Consider the following 15,145-nt stretch of genomic DNA (forward strand, 5'->3'; position numbering starts at 1 on the left):
AGTCCAGGAAGGAAGGATTCTGATCAGACCGTACCATGTGCGCTCAGCAGTAGGGGAGTGATGTGACGTGATACACACAGTATATATTATATGTATACATGGACATTCCAGCCTATATAGTGTGTGTAGTGACGTAATACACGGGGTGTACACCAGTGCTAATGTTATGTGCACATCCGGCTCCTGTCACCTCCACCCGGGATCACTGCACTGCTCCTCCGGCCTCTGCCCACAGCCTCTCGCTCTCTGTCCTGAGCTGCTGTCACGATGAGCAGGATCTATCACGATAGCGCCCTGCAGAATAAGCCGGTCCACGATGAGCGGGTGTCCGGGGCCTGGCAGCCGGCCGCCTATCACAGGTATGAGCGCCAGGACGAGGACACGGTGCCCGCAGTGCCCGGATCTAGGAGCGGACTGAGGCTGCTCAGGTGTTATCACCAGACGGGCCGGTTCATTATGGCATGTGCGCCTCTTCTGTGTGTGCAGCTCGCCTACTGTGTGTACGGGCTCCGCTCTGGGCCGGGTTCGGGCTTTCCAGATGTTTTCTCCTGGTTCATCCTTGGTGACTTATTGAAAACTCCCAATTCTTGTCACAAAAGGCCACCTGAGCCAAGGGTTAATGAGGCGCGTGCATAAATAAGGCTACGTTCAGATTTGCGTTGTGCGCCGCTGCGTCGGCGACGCAACGCACAACATAGTAAGTCTAAGTTCACATTTGCGTTGTGCGCCGCAGCGTCGTCGCCGCAACGCACAACGCAAACAAAAACGCAGCAAAACGCATGCACATGCGGCCCCAATGTTAAAGATAGGGCCGCACGACGCATGCGTTTTTTAAAAGGTCGGCGCCGCACAAAAAATCCAACGTTGCGTTTGCCGCGCCCAGACAGGTGCGCCCTAACGCCGCATGCGGCGTAAAACGCAACACAACGCATGCACATGCGGCCCCATGCGGCGCCAATGTTAAAGATAGGGCCGCACGACGCATGCGTTTTGTTGCGGCGGCGACGCTGCGGCGCAAACCGCAAATGTGAACGTACCCTAACATAGTAACATAGTTAGTAAGGCCGAAAAAAGACATTTGTCCATCCAGTTCAGCCTATATTCCATCATAATAAATCCCCAGATCTACGTCCTTCTACAGAACCTAATAATTGTATGATACAATATTGTTCTGCTCCAGGAAGACATCCAGGCCTCTCTTGAACCCCTCGACTGAGTTCGCCATCACCACCTCCTCGCCACCACCACCTCCACAACGCAAATAAAAATGCACCAAAACGCACGCAAAAACGCTGCGTTTTGCGACGCATGCGTCCTTTTTTGCCGAAATTTGGACGCAAGAAAAATGCAACTTGTTGCATTTTCTGCGCCCAACGCTTGCGGCCAAAAAAAAACCGCATGCGTTGCACAACGCATGTCCATGCGCCCCCCATGTTAAATATATTGGCGCATGACGCATGCGTTGCTGCAGCGTTTCCCGACGCAGTGTCGGGAAACGCTAATGTGAACGTTGCCTAAGATGGCGGACTTCATTGTGAGGCTTATGACACTTAATAAGTGTGCCGCCTCTTATTGGTGGTGTGCGCCTCTTATTGGTGGTGTGCCGCCTCTTATTGGTGGTGTGCGCCTCTTATTGGTGGTGTGCGCCTCTTATTGGTGGTGTGCGCCTCTTATTGGTGGTGTGCGCCTCTTATTGGTGGTGTGGACCTCTTATTGGTGGTGTGCGCCTCTTATTGGTGGTGTGCGCCTCTTATTGGTGGTGTGCGCCTCTTATTGGTGGTGTGGACCTCTTATTGGTGGTGTGCGCTTCTTATTGGTGGTGTGCGCCTCTTATTGGTGGTGTGGGCCTCTTATTGGTGGTGTGCGCCTCATTGGTGGTGTGCGCCTTTAAGGCTTCTTTCACACTTGCGTCGTTTGGAATCCGTAGCAATGCGTCTTTTGGGGAAAAAACGGATCCTGCAAATGTGCTCACAGGATGAGTCTTTTGCCCATAGACTTGTATTGCCGATGGATCGCGACGTATGTCCATACGTCGCATCCGTCGTGCACTGGATGCGTCGTGTTTTGGCGGACTGTCGTTCAAGGTAACGTTTTTTCGTACGTCGCGCCCGCAATTTCTTACCGTGCATGCACGGCCGGAACTCCGCCCCCTCCTCCCTGAGACTTTACAATGGGCACTGGAATCGTTGAAAAACTGCATCCGCTGCCCACGTCGTGCCAAAGTTTCACAACGTGCGTCGGTACGTCGCGCCGACACTTAGCGACGGACCTGTACCGACGCAGTGTGAAAGAAGCCTTAGGCCCCTTTCACACTTCTGTCTTCTGCTGTGCGTCGTTATGCAGTAAAATGACGCATCGAAGGACGTTATGAAAATAGTGAAAAACGTGTGACGCATCCAGTGTAATGACGGATGCGTCGTTGCCACAATTTCAATGGAGAAATTTTGAGAGAGAGAGAATATGAATTTTTTCCGGGTCTGAAAATATTTCCGGGCATGCTCACAATGAAAAAACTGGATCCGTCGCTGGATTCCTGTGTGTGACGGTCAGCGACGGATCCTGCGCCCATAGGCTTTCATTGTAGCCGACGACGGACAACGCAGGATCCGTCGCAGAACGATTTTCCGACATGGACAAAAATGTTCCTCTGAACTTTCTTTGTTCCCGACGGACCGCTATTTTGCAACGGATCCAGTGCGCGCCGGATGAAACGGATGGCCATCTGTCATAATCCGTCGCTAATACAAGTCTATGGGAAAAAACAGGATCCTGTAAATTTTTTTTAGTGGTGTGGCGTCACTTGTTAGTGGTGCGGCGCCTCTTGTTAGTGGTGCGGCGCCTCTTGTTAGTGGTGCGGCGCCTCTGGTTAGTGGTGGGGCGCCTTTCGTTAGTGGTGCGGCGCCTCTCGTTAGTGGTGCGGCACCTCTCGTTAGTGGTGCGGCGCCTCTTGTTAGTGGTGTGGCCCCTCTTGTTAGTGGTGGGGCGCCTCTCGTTAGTGGTGCGGTGTGACAGGGTGTACGGCAGAGCAAGAAGGGACAACAGGCCGAGGGATGATTCAACAGATTTATTATCAAGAACGCTGGAACAACACATGCAGGTAGATCTACAGAGTCCACAATTAGTCCAACGGAACAGATTCGGGGGCACCTCCCGATAATCCTTGTGCCAGTTAACAAAGCAATAGTCCACACGAGTCCAAGGGATCCCAAAACAATCTCACGAACGAAGAGATATGTCCTCAGCTCAAGTCTCGCCCCGTTCGCTTCCGCAGTCACAGATGGGTCTTGCCTCAGCTAAGAATCCCCACTCCTTCTCCTTTAAGGATCAACTCACATCTGATCTCAAAAATAAGAATGGATTGACTGAGTTCCTGGGATCCGCCCATGAAGGGGGGTAGGGGTCACACCTTCTATTCAATGGTTGGGTCCACCAGAAGATTCTAGACTGGTCGGCTCCGCTTAGTCTATCTAGTATGTACATATGACTAGCCACCTGCTGTGAGGAAGAATGGCTATTCTTCACTAGTGGTGTTGACAAAGCTTAATTACATTATAGCTTAGGGCTGCAAGTATTGGGGGAAGGAGACATATTGTTACAGGTGAACTCCCAGCACAAGAAAATACATAAATAACAGCTAATAGAAACCAGAGAACAGTTACATACATCAAATGGCATATTATTCAAATACAGGACAGGGCAAAAGTACATATCATGACATGCGGCGCCTCTCGTTAGTGGTGCGGCGCTTCTTGTTAGTGGTGGGGCGCCTCTTGTTAGTGGTGCGGAGCCTCTCGTTAGTGGTGGGGCGCCTCTCGTTAGTGGTGCGGCGCCTCTCGTTAGTGGTGCGGCGCCTCGCCAAGAATGCAGCGATTGTTGCAGAATTTCAGGGGCAGGTGTAGTCATGTGTAGCTCTGTCCTCGCCCCTCGATGCATTGCCCATTTTGATGGACCTCTCCGAAACTAGCATGAAGACACCAAAATCCATTTCATTGTGTTTTCTGGCAGTTTCTGCCATATTCCCTTTAATGTTTAGGTCCCCTGGAATTTTTTCAAATTTGTCATCACTTTAGGGAAACATGAGGCTTTTTGCGCACTTTTAAGTCTCTTTTCTTATTTCTATTTGTGGTTTTCAATGCCATTCTTCAAAATTGGATCCAGTTGGATAAAACACATTGGATTGGCTGAGCTGCTGAAATGAACCGCGTCTTCAATACTGATGATAAGTTTTTCTTTTTAATTCTCAACACTTTTCAATGCTATACTGGCGTTATTACTATGCAAACCGCCCCAACTGTCTAAGATGTGACGCGGTGTTGAAATGCATTGTACATAAAAACCCTTTTTATCATCACTATTGAAGTAGCGGCTGACGTAGGATCACACAAAGCAAGGAGGAGGACGGCATCGTAAGAAGAAGGGAGGCGCCGAACCAAGACCAGTGTCGGACCGAACTGCCCCTCCCCGGTTGAGTTTAATAAAAGCTCTTTTTCTTGTCTTGCAGGTCGGGTTGGGGGCAGATATACAGCGTTATAGAATGCTATATATCGGCCCTGAATGGTGGTGGCCGTATCTCATATCAGTCAAACCCGGTGACAGGTCCCTTAATGTGTTTTATCCTAGTGGAACCAATACTTCCTGGAAGATTTATCTCCAGCCGAGGGGCAGCAGCTGTTTTTCTTTTTTTTTTAGATGTTATTTTGGAGCATTTTTGACCTTGATCATTCAAGAACTCATGAACCACATATGCCATTTTTAGGTATTTGCCACAAGACAGAAGAAGAAAAGTGAGCCAGATTCATAATTTGTATTTTAAGGCGCTTTTCTCTTTTTTGTTTTTATGGCACTTTTTTTTTCACCAAATTCATCAAAATGGCTCAAGTGGTTAATGAATTTTGCGCCACATAAAAATGTTTTTTGATTTTTGCCATGCAATCGATGAATCAGGTGATTAAAAAAATCTGGAAAACCCAAATGGAAAAAAAAGAGGCAGGGAATATGTATAAAATAGGATTTTATAAAGTTCACAAATTGCAAGAAGAATAAGGTGTAAATGAAAATCAGGTGAAAAAAACCCAAACTATGGAATATAAGGTACAAATGCAATAATGAATAGGACATAAGTGACTTAAAATAAATGACAATGATGAATTGGGCCCGATGTCGCCTCTCAGCTGCTTGATGTGGATAAATTGTCATGCAGGAGTGATTAGTAGGACACGTTTATAAAGGCTCATGCAGACGTCTGTGGATTTCGGTGCGATATCGTACCGCAATGCACGGAGACATCCTCATAGAAATATAAGAACGTGTCACGCTGTGTTCGGAAGACCGCGGACGGTCCGTGCTTAGAAAGATTGGCACGGACGTCCGAATAAACCCTGAAGATCAGGGCTGCACATCACGGCATCGGAGGCTGTGGTTACACCGTGATGTGTTGCATGAGCAAAAATATTGGTGCTTCTTGTCTGCGACTTGCTGTCATGTGACACTTTTATTATGGCCAAGTCTCACATGTGCTGAAGTGTGGCCAGTGAGCCACGTGCAATAGAATATCTGGTATATTTTTGACACCTTGCAGTATCAAAGGAAGTCATTATCTGTAATATGGCAGTGCTGTGTGACACCTGGCGCTGCCTAATGAAGGGCAGTGGGGCTAAAGTTGCAGTAACTGCGACTGGTGAAAAAAAACAAACTCGTTGATTATTTTTTGACCACAGATTGCAAGTTGCACATGACTTACAAGCAGTGTGCGGCTGTGTCTTGTGTGTTGCGACCTGTCGATGTGTCTGCGTAGCCATAGCCTAATAGTGACCTAAGAATTAGCTGCTCATAACTATGAGATTGCTGATGAGTAAGCTTATTTATTGTGTTTTGCTTATTTAGCCCAATAATATTCCGCAGCGCTTTACTGACATTATCCTCACGGTCCATAATGGGGCTCACAATCTAGATTCCGTATCAGTATGTCTTTGGAGTTTGGGAGGAAGCCTACACAAACACGGGGAGAAGATTCTTCTTGCAGATGTTATTCTCAGTGGTCTTTGAACCCAGGACCCCAGTGCTGCAAAGCTACAGTGCTAATCATTGCCAACACAATTTATACAGTATGCAATTAGAGAACAAACATATTTATACACAATGTGTCCGCACTCTGCGATTAATGAATACATAAACTCCACTATTGCTGCGTATGTTAGAAACGTAAGGTACTGAGTTTACATTTTTTGTTCAAAAGCCATCTAACCATCCCCTAACTATGGATGGTCCTCATCACTAAGGTCCTACCTCTCTGTATGCCAAATCAGGCCCCATCTGAGCCAGGGGAGTGAAAGGAAACCAGACTCACAGCTCGCAACTACATACTTGTCTTGAAGGATGTGCAGACATGGTGCGGAGTCCTGCAGGGGCCACACTCCACAATCTATACTACAAAAAGGGCCCGCAGTACTTTAGTAATGTATGTATATATCTGTATATTGGATAGAGTGCAACGATGCTACTGGATATTGAAGACGTTGTCCACTGCTTGGACAACTTCTTGTTATGCCCCATAAATTACTAAAGCTTATCCTATGCTGGCGCTGTTCCCTTGGGGTCAGAACCCTGTCTCTTGGGCCTCCCGTGCTGCGCTTGTGATACATGATGCTGGCAACGCTGTGCCCGCCTCCTGTCAAATTGTGCAGGAAGAGGAAGTCAGAGATCAGCTACATCCTGGACTTCCTCTTTATGTTCGATTTGTCCGAAGGCGGGGACAGTAACGCCAGCGCTGATTGGGCGCCAGGGTCACGTGTTACAACAACAGCACCTGAGACCGTCGGAATGGTGCTGACATGGGAGGCGAGTATAAGCATTATTTTATGGGAGCCAAACATTTTGATCAAGAAGGGGTTGTGCTAGTAGTGGGCAACCCCTTTAATTTTATCTAGACATCTTTCCTAGGCACATCTGTCCTAAGCAAGGTTTTAGTTGTAATTGTGTGCCTGGTTTGCCTTCACTTGCCCAGCTTAGATGAGACCTGGCTTGGCACATGGAGTGGTAGGATATTAGCGATAGAGACCATCCATAATTAGATACACCTTGTACGAAGTACCTTTAGCATTGTGCTCCCCCAGGGTACAGTAGATGCTACTAATTGTCCCATAATTTCAGGATGTATATCCACTGTGGATTATTGTCCCCCTGTATATTTTGTTTTACAGTGGACCAGGCATTCTTCTGGAAGGGGCACTAGTGGATTACTCTCGCCATACTATCACAGACATCAGTGGGAAGAAGGTGAGCGGACATGTCATTAAATCCCCTCCACTATCTTCAGTCTGTACTATAGCAGTATGGGTGCAGTGTCATCTGAACAGGTGTTTTATCCGATGTGTTTTGGAGACTGACATTTTATTCATATTTTATCTGTAGCATCGCATATAACAATGGGGCAGGATTACACCATGAGGGTCCATACTACCACGCTCATCCAAAATGTGGATACCTATATTTTCACCTGACTCCATCCACTTATGCAGTATTAGCCCAGCCTACGCTCACAGGGCACATGATTATTTCACACGTCCTCTTTGGCATAGTTATACTTATTTATAAGCCCTACAGAGAAGATTTTGTTCTCTACTGTAATTGTCCATTAGGGAGTCCATCAGCGTTTTTATGTGTCATTTGCGATCTGCAGCTGGTGTGGTACACCGACATGGTGTTATCTCCTTTCTCCTGGGTAGTTGGGGTTACAGGGCACATTCTAGTGTATGGGCATCTAGTAGAAGTACCTCTGTAGGGCTCTAATGTCATACAAAGGCTGCTCAGTGTGCAGTTGGAATAATGATGAACAAGGACTGGGGCGAGGTCTATAGATTGCACTAAGGAGGCTAGGCTTACTCAAATAGTCCTTTTATATTTCAGACATCTACATGAGTTTGTAAACTGCATGGTGAATACGGTGCCGCTGAGCTAGGAGGATCAATTCTACTGCTAAACCTCTCCTAGTGTATCCTCACCCATCCCCTGCAGACTGTGAGCCGTCGCGGGCAGGGTCCTCCCTCCTCCTGTACCTGTGTGCCTTGTTTTTGCTCATGTTTACTGTATTTGTCTAGATTTACCCCGTATTCACATGAAAGCGCCATGGAATAAATGGCGCTATAAAAAATGTATAATAATACTGCTTACAAGTAATCACTTGTCTATTTTCTGATGTTCACTCGCCTGGCGTGTTCTTTTGTTTTGTTTTTTTGCTGTTTTGTTTTAGTTCTTTGATGTGTATTATAGGGAACCGGATAAGGGCATTTACCCCTTTAATGCAATAGTAGCACTTTATCAGAGTCCTAATAATGTTTTTAATCATGCCTTTATTACAACTAACTGTTAAGTGCTGTCTGAAAAAAAAAATCTCATTTCTCCTCCTCTTTATGCTGGTTTGTCAGTCTCGCTGTCGTAGGCGTGATACCAGCGAAAAGCAGTGCTGAGTGATGGCGTCCACGACTAGTGAGACAGACATCACAGTGAACAGGTGTCATATCGAGCATGGAGTCATAGTCTGTGTCCTGAGATAGAATACAGGCCCAGAGATGGGGAACGCAGTGCTGTCATTATCTTTTTCACAAGTAAAATGAGATCCAAATAAGTTTTCTGAATTGTTCGAGCTGACGGCCACATGAGAGATCATGACTAATGTGGAGGCCAAACCAATAGATTCAATTTAATTCTGCTCAATATTGAGCAGAAGTAAGTATGCTGACATTTTCCTATATACTATGAGCCACCACCCAGCCGCCCTATATACAGTATGAGCCCATACAGGCCCCCAATATGAGCCCACGCACATAGCCTTTGATATACAGTATGAGCCCTCACACAGCACCCCTATATACAGTATGAGCCCATACAGGACCCCAATATACAGTATGAGCCCACGCACATAGCCTCTGATATACAGTATGAGCTCACGCAGCACCCCTATATACAGTATGAGCCCATACAGGCCCCCAATATACAGTATGAGCCCACGCACATAGCCTCTGATATACAGTATGAGCCCTCAGGCAGCACCCCTATATACAGTATGAGCCCATATAGGACCCCAATATACAGTGTGAGCCCACGCACATAGCCTCTGATATACAGTATGAGCTCACACAGCTCCCCTATATACAGTATGAGCCCATACAGGCCCCCAATATACATTATGAGCCCACACACATAGCCTCTGATATACAGTATGTTCTCACACACAGCACCCCTATATACAGACACACATCCCGCAAACATTCACAAATATAAAGCAACAAACCCACATACCTCGCTCCTGTTCCCCTCTTCGGTCTTTGTTGTATGCACTGACTCCGCACAGCAGATGTGATGTAATGATGTAATCGCGTCTGTCTCAGTCACACATGCTGAATGATGGAAGAAGGAGCCGGCGCTCCCTCCTTCACCATTTTCACCGCTATTTGATGCAGATAATGGTGACATCTAGACGCTGGGCAGGGGAGAGTGGCTGCATTGTGCCGCCTGTGGGCCAGGCATTTCAGCCCTTTGGCTGTCTCGGACTGCGGGCCACATTATAGATTTCAGATGGCATTGTTGCTTTGGCAGTGTACACCTTATTTTTTTAAGCCATATTTATGAGTGGTTTAAATCTACAGTCATTGTATCTGACTGCAGACTTGTGAATCCTCACAGTGCGTGCTGTCTGGTTTCTCTGGTGCTGGGAGCGGGTGGTCATGTGACAAAAAATAAGCAATATGCATACTCCCCACCACATTCGAACTAGATGTGCGCTGCCTCACTATATATACAAGTGAAGTGAGCAATGCCACGTACGTCTAGTCAGAATGCAGCCGGAAGTATGCAAACACCTGTTTGGTGACTGATGCCGCTGGATCCGTTTTTTTTCTCGTAGACTTTTATTAGCGACTGATGGCGTCACATTTCATCCGTCGTTCGCCGGAACTGTCGAAAATTGTTTGTCCAGCGGCCGGAGACGTCGGAAAAAGTAACGTTTTTTGTCTCCGTCAAAAAATCGGACAGATCCGTTTGCTAGAATGGAAGCCTTTTTTTTTTATCTGCGCATGTTCCGATTTAATTAGGATACAATTGGCCAGCCCCCAATTAGGAAAGGTATATAAAGCCTGCCAGGTAGGGCTTCACTCATCCATGTACCAGCCAGCAAGCAAGACACGGAGCCTACCAGGCCAGCCAGCCACGGAGCCTACCAGGCCAGCCAGCCACCGAGCCTACCAGGCCAGCCAGCCACAGAGCCTACCAGGCCAGCCAGCCACAGAGCTTACCAGGCCAGCCAGCCACAGAGCCTACCAGGCCAGCCAGTCTCAATGTCTTCTGGGAGCCCTCCCTCGCATCGTCAGCGCTGTGAGGTAAATATATATAATTTTTTTTGTGGTGATGTTCACCTAACAGTATGCATTAATTCTTCTTTAACAGGAAGCTGCTACATCAGAGGTGCTTCCAGAAGGAGATGAACGTGGTGGAGATATACCCGGAGCGGGCACGCGTCTACTAAGTTTCTTACATGCATCGCAGAAACAGATCATCAGACATCACAGTACACACAACACATAAGCCTACATCCAAGCACATAATGTGTTTTTAGTTTTTTTTTTAGTCTTCCAAACCTGGGACTCGCCGTAGAGGTCCTCAAAGCACCTCCCAGGGTTGTCAGCGTGAGTGTCGGGGCGGTCGCCACCAAGAAAGTACCTTTTTTATTTATTTATTTGTATTTTTCCACTTCATGTTGATGATTTGAGTCTAATGTTTGTTTTTTGTCTTTAACAGGCGTCACAGCGTTGTCCGGACTCTGAAGGTGAGGAGGTCGATCTAGTCTGAGAGCGGGAGACGCTGTGTAACATGGGGGACTGCCACCACGCTGATCTTAGTGTGAGCCGACGGCTCTGGGAGGAAGTATGTCACAAAGTTGTGGACAATTGGGAGGACCTTGAGGTTCGGGCCCAGAATCAAGCGCGTTACTATTCACAGTTCAGTAACTTATGTTGCTGGATGTAATGTGTTGGATACTAACCAATTTGTGCTTTCATTTCACAGTGGACAGAGTTGTGAAGTGGTGGCGGTCACTCAGGGATCGCTTTAAGAAGGAGTTCAACAAGGAGATGCAGGCCTCGGTGGATCGGGAGGACGCAGGAGCAAGTATAAATATACTACAGCCCTGTCGTTCCTCCAGTCGACTATGGTTAGCAGAAGGTAAATATTTCCCACCCCATTTACTAAAAAATGTTTACCACCGGGGACCACTTCAACAGACCTGACCTATCAGGATCTTCCCTTCCTTCCCTCACATCTGGTCCCTCGGTCCCATCCACCAGCGCTGGAGCATCGTTGCAGACTTTGTTACATGAAGCTGCTGAAGAGGATATATCCTTTCCTTTACCCCACCCCTCTGACCTTCTGCCACCTCTAGAACACCTGTGGGTTCAGGGGACAGTGCCAGAGGGGTCAGGAAAAGAGCTATGCGCCCGAGTTCTTGCATCTGAATGCAGCCTTCCAGAACTGTCTCAAACTGTTGTCAGAGCAAGTCACTGCTGGATTCAGCCTAATGAACAACAGTATTCTTGAGTTGAGCTTACGACTGGATAGGATGCATTTAGATGCAAGTAAATCGCCAAATCACTCCTTTTTTCCAGGCAGTAGTCGAGCGCATAGACAAGCTATCTCCTGACCAGCAGATGCATTTAATGCAAGCCCTCCAGCTTGCCCTAGCGCAGATTAGCTCCCGAGCCCCTCCACCTGCCCCCCCTCCAGCCACTGTCCCTCCTCCCCTCTTATACAATACCATCTTCCTTCCCCATTCCTGCCCCATACCAGTTCCCAACCACATCATCTGTGCCTCCACTCCCTGCCCAACCTGTACTCCTTGCCCACTACCACCAGTCTCCTTCCACACCCATCATTCCCCAAACACAACCCTCTTCTCCACCTAACACCTCTTCTGCCTCCCAATCCCTCCACTCCACCCCTCAAACCTTACCAAATCCAATCCCTAGTCCTGTTTTCTCCACCCCTTCATCTGTTGTTTCCGATCCATCACCACCACAATCCTCTCTCCACACTCCCATTGTCGAAGTGGTCCGATCTGTCAGCCTCCTCCAGTACTATCTCCACCACACACTACATGAATTAATAAATGTGTAAATAATAATAAAAACATTTTTTATAAAAAGGTTTGTCTTTCATTTATTATAAGGTAAAATACTTTGGGTAAAACCAGGTACAATACTGTGTGTAAAACAAGGTCCAGTACTTTGGGTAAAACAAGGTCCAAGACAAAGCTATCAAACTATCTCATCCTGCCAGTCTACTCTTCCTTGAGGTGAAATAAAGTACTCTGCGAATTTGTCCCTCATTCTTGAAACTGACACAGGACTTTGAAAAGTAATATTATGATAATCATTCAAGGTGGTTTCAACAAAGTTGTCATCCACGGCAGTCTGTTCCTGGCATATTATGAAATTGTGCAGGACCACACAAGCTTTCACCACCTCATTCACAGTGTCAGTCTTCAGGTTTATAGCGGTCAACAGAACTCGCCATTTGGATGTTAGAATGCCAAAAGCGCAATTGAAAACTTTTTGTTGCGTCATTCCACTACTTGCATATGGCTTCAGCAGGTGTTCCGAGAGTTGGAACGCTTCATCTCCAATACATTTAAAAACAGCATTGGTGGCCCAGAGGTTTCAGGAAGCGGCCTTGGTGGTGGTGGAAATATACCGTATATACTCAATTATAAGCCAACCCGAGTATAAGCCGACCCCCCCTAACTTTGCCACAAAAAACTGGGAAAACTCAATGACTCGAGTATAAGCCCAGGGTGGGAAATGCAGCAGCTACCGGTAAATTTCAAAAGTAAAAATAGATGCCAATAAAAGTAAAATTAATTGAGACATCAGTAGGTTAAGTGTTTTTGAATATCCATATTGAATCAGTAGCCCCATATAATTGCTCCATACAGTTCATGATGGCCCCATAAGATGCTCCATACAAAATACGCCCCATATAATGCTCCATAAAGTTTATGATGGCACCATAAGATGCTCCATATTAAAATATGCCCCATATAATCCTGCATAAAAGTTAATAATGGCCCCATAAGATGTTCCATAGACACATTTTCCCAATATAATGCACAAATGTTGATTACGGCCCCATAAGATGCTCCATAGAGATATTTACCCCATATAGTGCTGCACAAACGTTAATAATGGCCCCATAAGATGCTCCATAAAGATATTTGCCCCATATAATGCTGCACAAACATTAATTATGGCCCCATGAGATGCTCCATACAGACACTTGCCCCATTTGCTGTTGCTGCGATGAAAAAAAAAAAAAAAAATCACATACTCGCCTCTTGTCGCTCAGGCCCCCGGCACATAAAATATTCACCTTTCCTCTTTCCGGCCGCTGCTCCGTCTTCAGCGTCTTCTGCACTGACGTTCAGGCAGAGGGCGCGCACTATCCACGTCATCGCACCCTCAGACCTGAGCGTCACTGCAGAAGACGCTGAAGACGGAGCGGCGCCCGGAACGAGGAGAGGTGAATATCGTGCAGCGCTGCGCTACCCCTTCCCATTATACTCACCTGCTCCTGGCACGGTGCAGTCCCTGGTTCCCCGATGCTGCAGCTTCTTCTGGTACCATGTGACCGCTCAGTACAGGAAGAAGCTGGGGCGCCAGTAGAACCAGGGACCTGCAGGGACCGCGGCAGGAGCAGGTGAGTATGATTAGACAGTCCCCGCTCCCCCTCCCCTGCCGACCCCTGGGTATGACTCGAGTATAAGCCGAGAGGGGGAATTTCAGCCCAAAAAAGGGGCTGAAAATCTCGGCTTATACTAGAGTATATACCGTAAATGACGCCCTATTGCAGACACTTTAAAAACTTGAGTCATTGGAGCGTCCATAGGCCCCAATATCGACCGCTATAAACTTTTATTGGGCATCTGCAATGGCCAGGAGCACAATGGAGAAATATTTCTTGTAGTTGAAATATTCAGATCCAGATGCAGCAGGTTTGACAATATGAATGTTTCCCGTCCATTGCATCTAAGCAATTGGGAAACTGACAAATATTTTAGAATTTTTCTGTAATGTCCAGCCAACTCTCCGTTGTGGGATGTGGGATAAATTCTTCATGTAAACAGTCCCACAATGCGCGGCAGGTGTGTTTAACAATCCCCGATATGGTGGCAATCCCGAGTCTGAATTGAAAATGGAGTGAGGAAAGGGATTCGCAAGTTGCAAGAAATCTGAAAAAAAGACAAAAATTAGTACAAAATACCAGCAATAACATTACAGTTATGAGTCAGCTTTAAGGAAGACATACAATAAAAATGGCTTACCGTAGAGTCACCATCAGACGCTCTGCCGGTGAAACAGACAAGCGGCAATATGTGTCATTTCGCTGGCTGATGTGTCCAATACGTTCACCAAAAAAATCAAAGTTCTACACTTTCATCCGAACATAGCTACCAAACCTCTCGGTGTTTCCTCGCAACTCCATATACAATGTAGAATACTCCCCACGTATCATTCTCTGTGCAGTAATTGGGTGGATCCAAAAACGGCGCAGACGCATGATGCTCTGTCTCGCGCTCCTTTTCCAGAACAATCGCTTCCAAACGATCGCCTCAGAAGTGAAATCCACATAAATCTTCACAATGTTTGCCATCACGCCTTCCATTCTTGCCACTTGCTCTACAACCTGTCAAAGATGTGCTGTAGAAACACTGTATATATAGGTTTTCATTAGCCAATAACGTTTGGGAGCCTCCCATGGGCCTTTTTAAAAAAACGGATCCGTCGTAAAACAGATAAAAAAAACAGAAGAAATGGATGAAAAACGGATCCGCCGCATCAGTTTTTCACAATCTACGGATCCGTTGAGCCAACGGATTGTCACTGACGGCAATAAACTGATGTGTGAAAGAGGCCTTGGAGTTTACCAAAAGATGTGGGGGACTCCCCAAATGTATGAAGGAAGGTTCTGTGGTCAGATGAGACCAAAATTGAACTATTTGGCCACCAAGGTAAATGCTATGTCTGGCGCCAAACTAACACTGCTCGTCACACCAAGAACACCATCCCCACACTGAAACATGGTGGTAGCAGCATAATGCTTT

The 15,145-nt window shown here is 46.8% G+C and overlaps 1 protein-coding gene across 1 annotated transcript in view; it reads left to right on the forward strand.

Moving 5' to 3' along the window:
* The window catches only part of ARPIN (actin related protein 2/3 complex inhibitor), a 25,293-nt gene continuing 10,148 nt past the window's right edge, over positions 1–15,145 (forward strand). The window contains exons 1-2 of the mRNA XM_069766186.1: positions 1–359; positions 7,200–7,275. Coding sequence (XP_069622287.1) covers positions 268–359; positions 7,200–7,275 — 168 coding nt within the window. The 5' untranslated portion in view covers positions 1–267. The remainder of the gene's footprint in view (positions 360–7,199; positions 7,276–15,145) is intronic.

This window comes from Ranitomeya imitator, chromosome 4 (assembly GCF_032444005.1).
Source record: "Ranitomeya imitator isolate aRanImi1 chromosome 4, aRanImi1.pri, whole genome shotgun sequence".
In the NCBI taxonomy this organism is placed as follows: domain Eukaryota; kingdom Metazoa; phylum Chordata; class Amphibia; order Anura; family Dendrobatidae; genus Ranitomeya; species Ranitomeya imitator.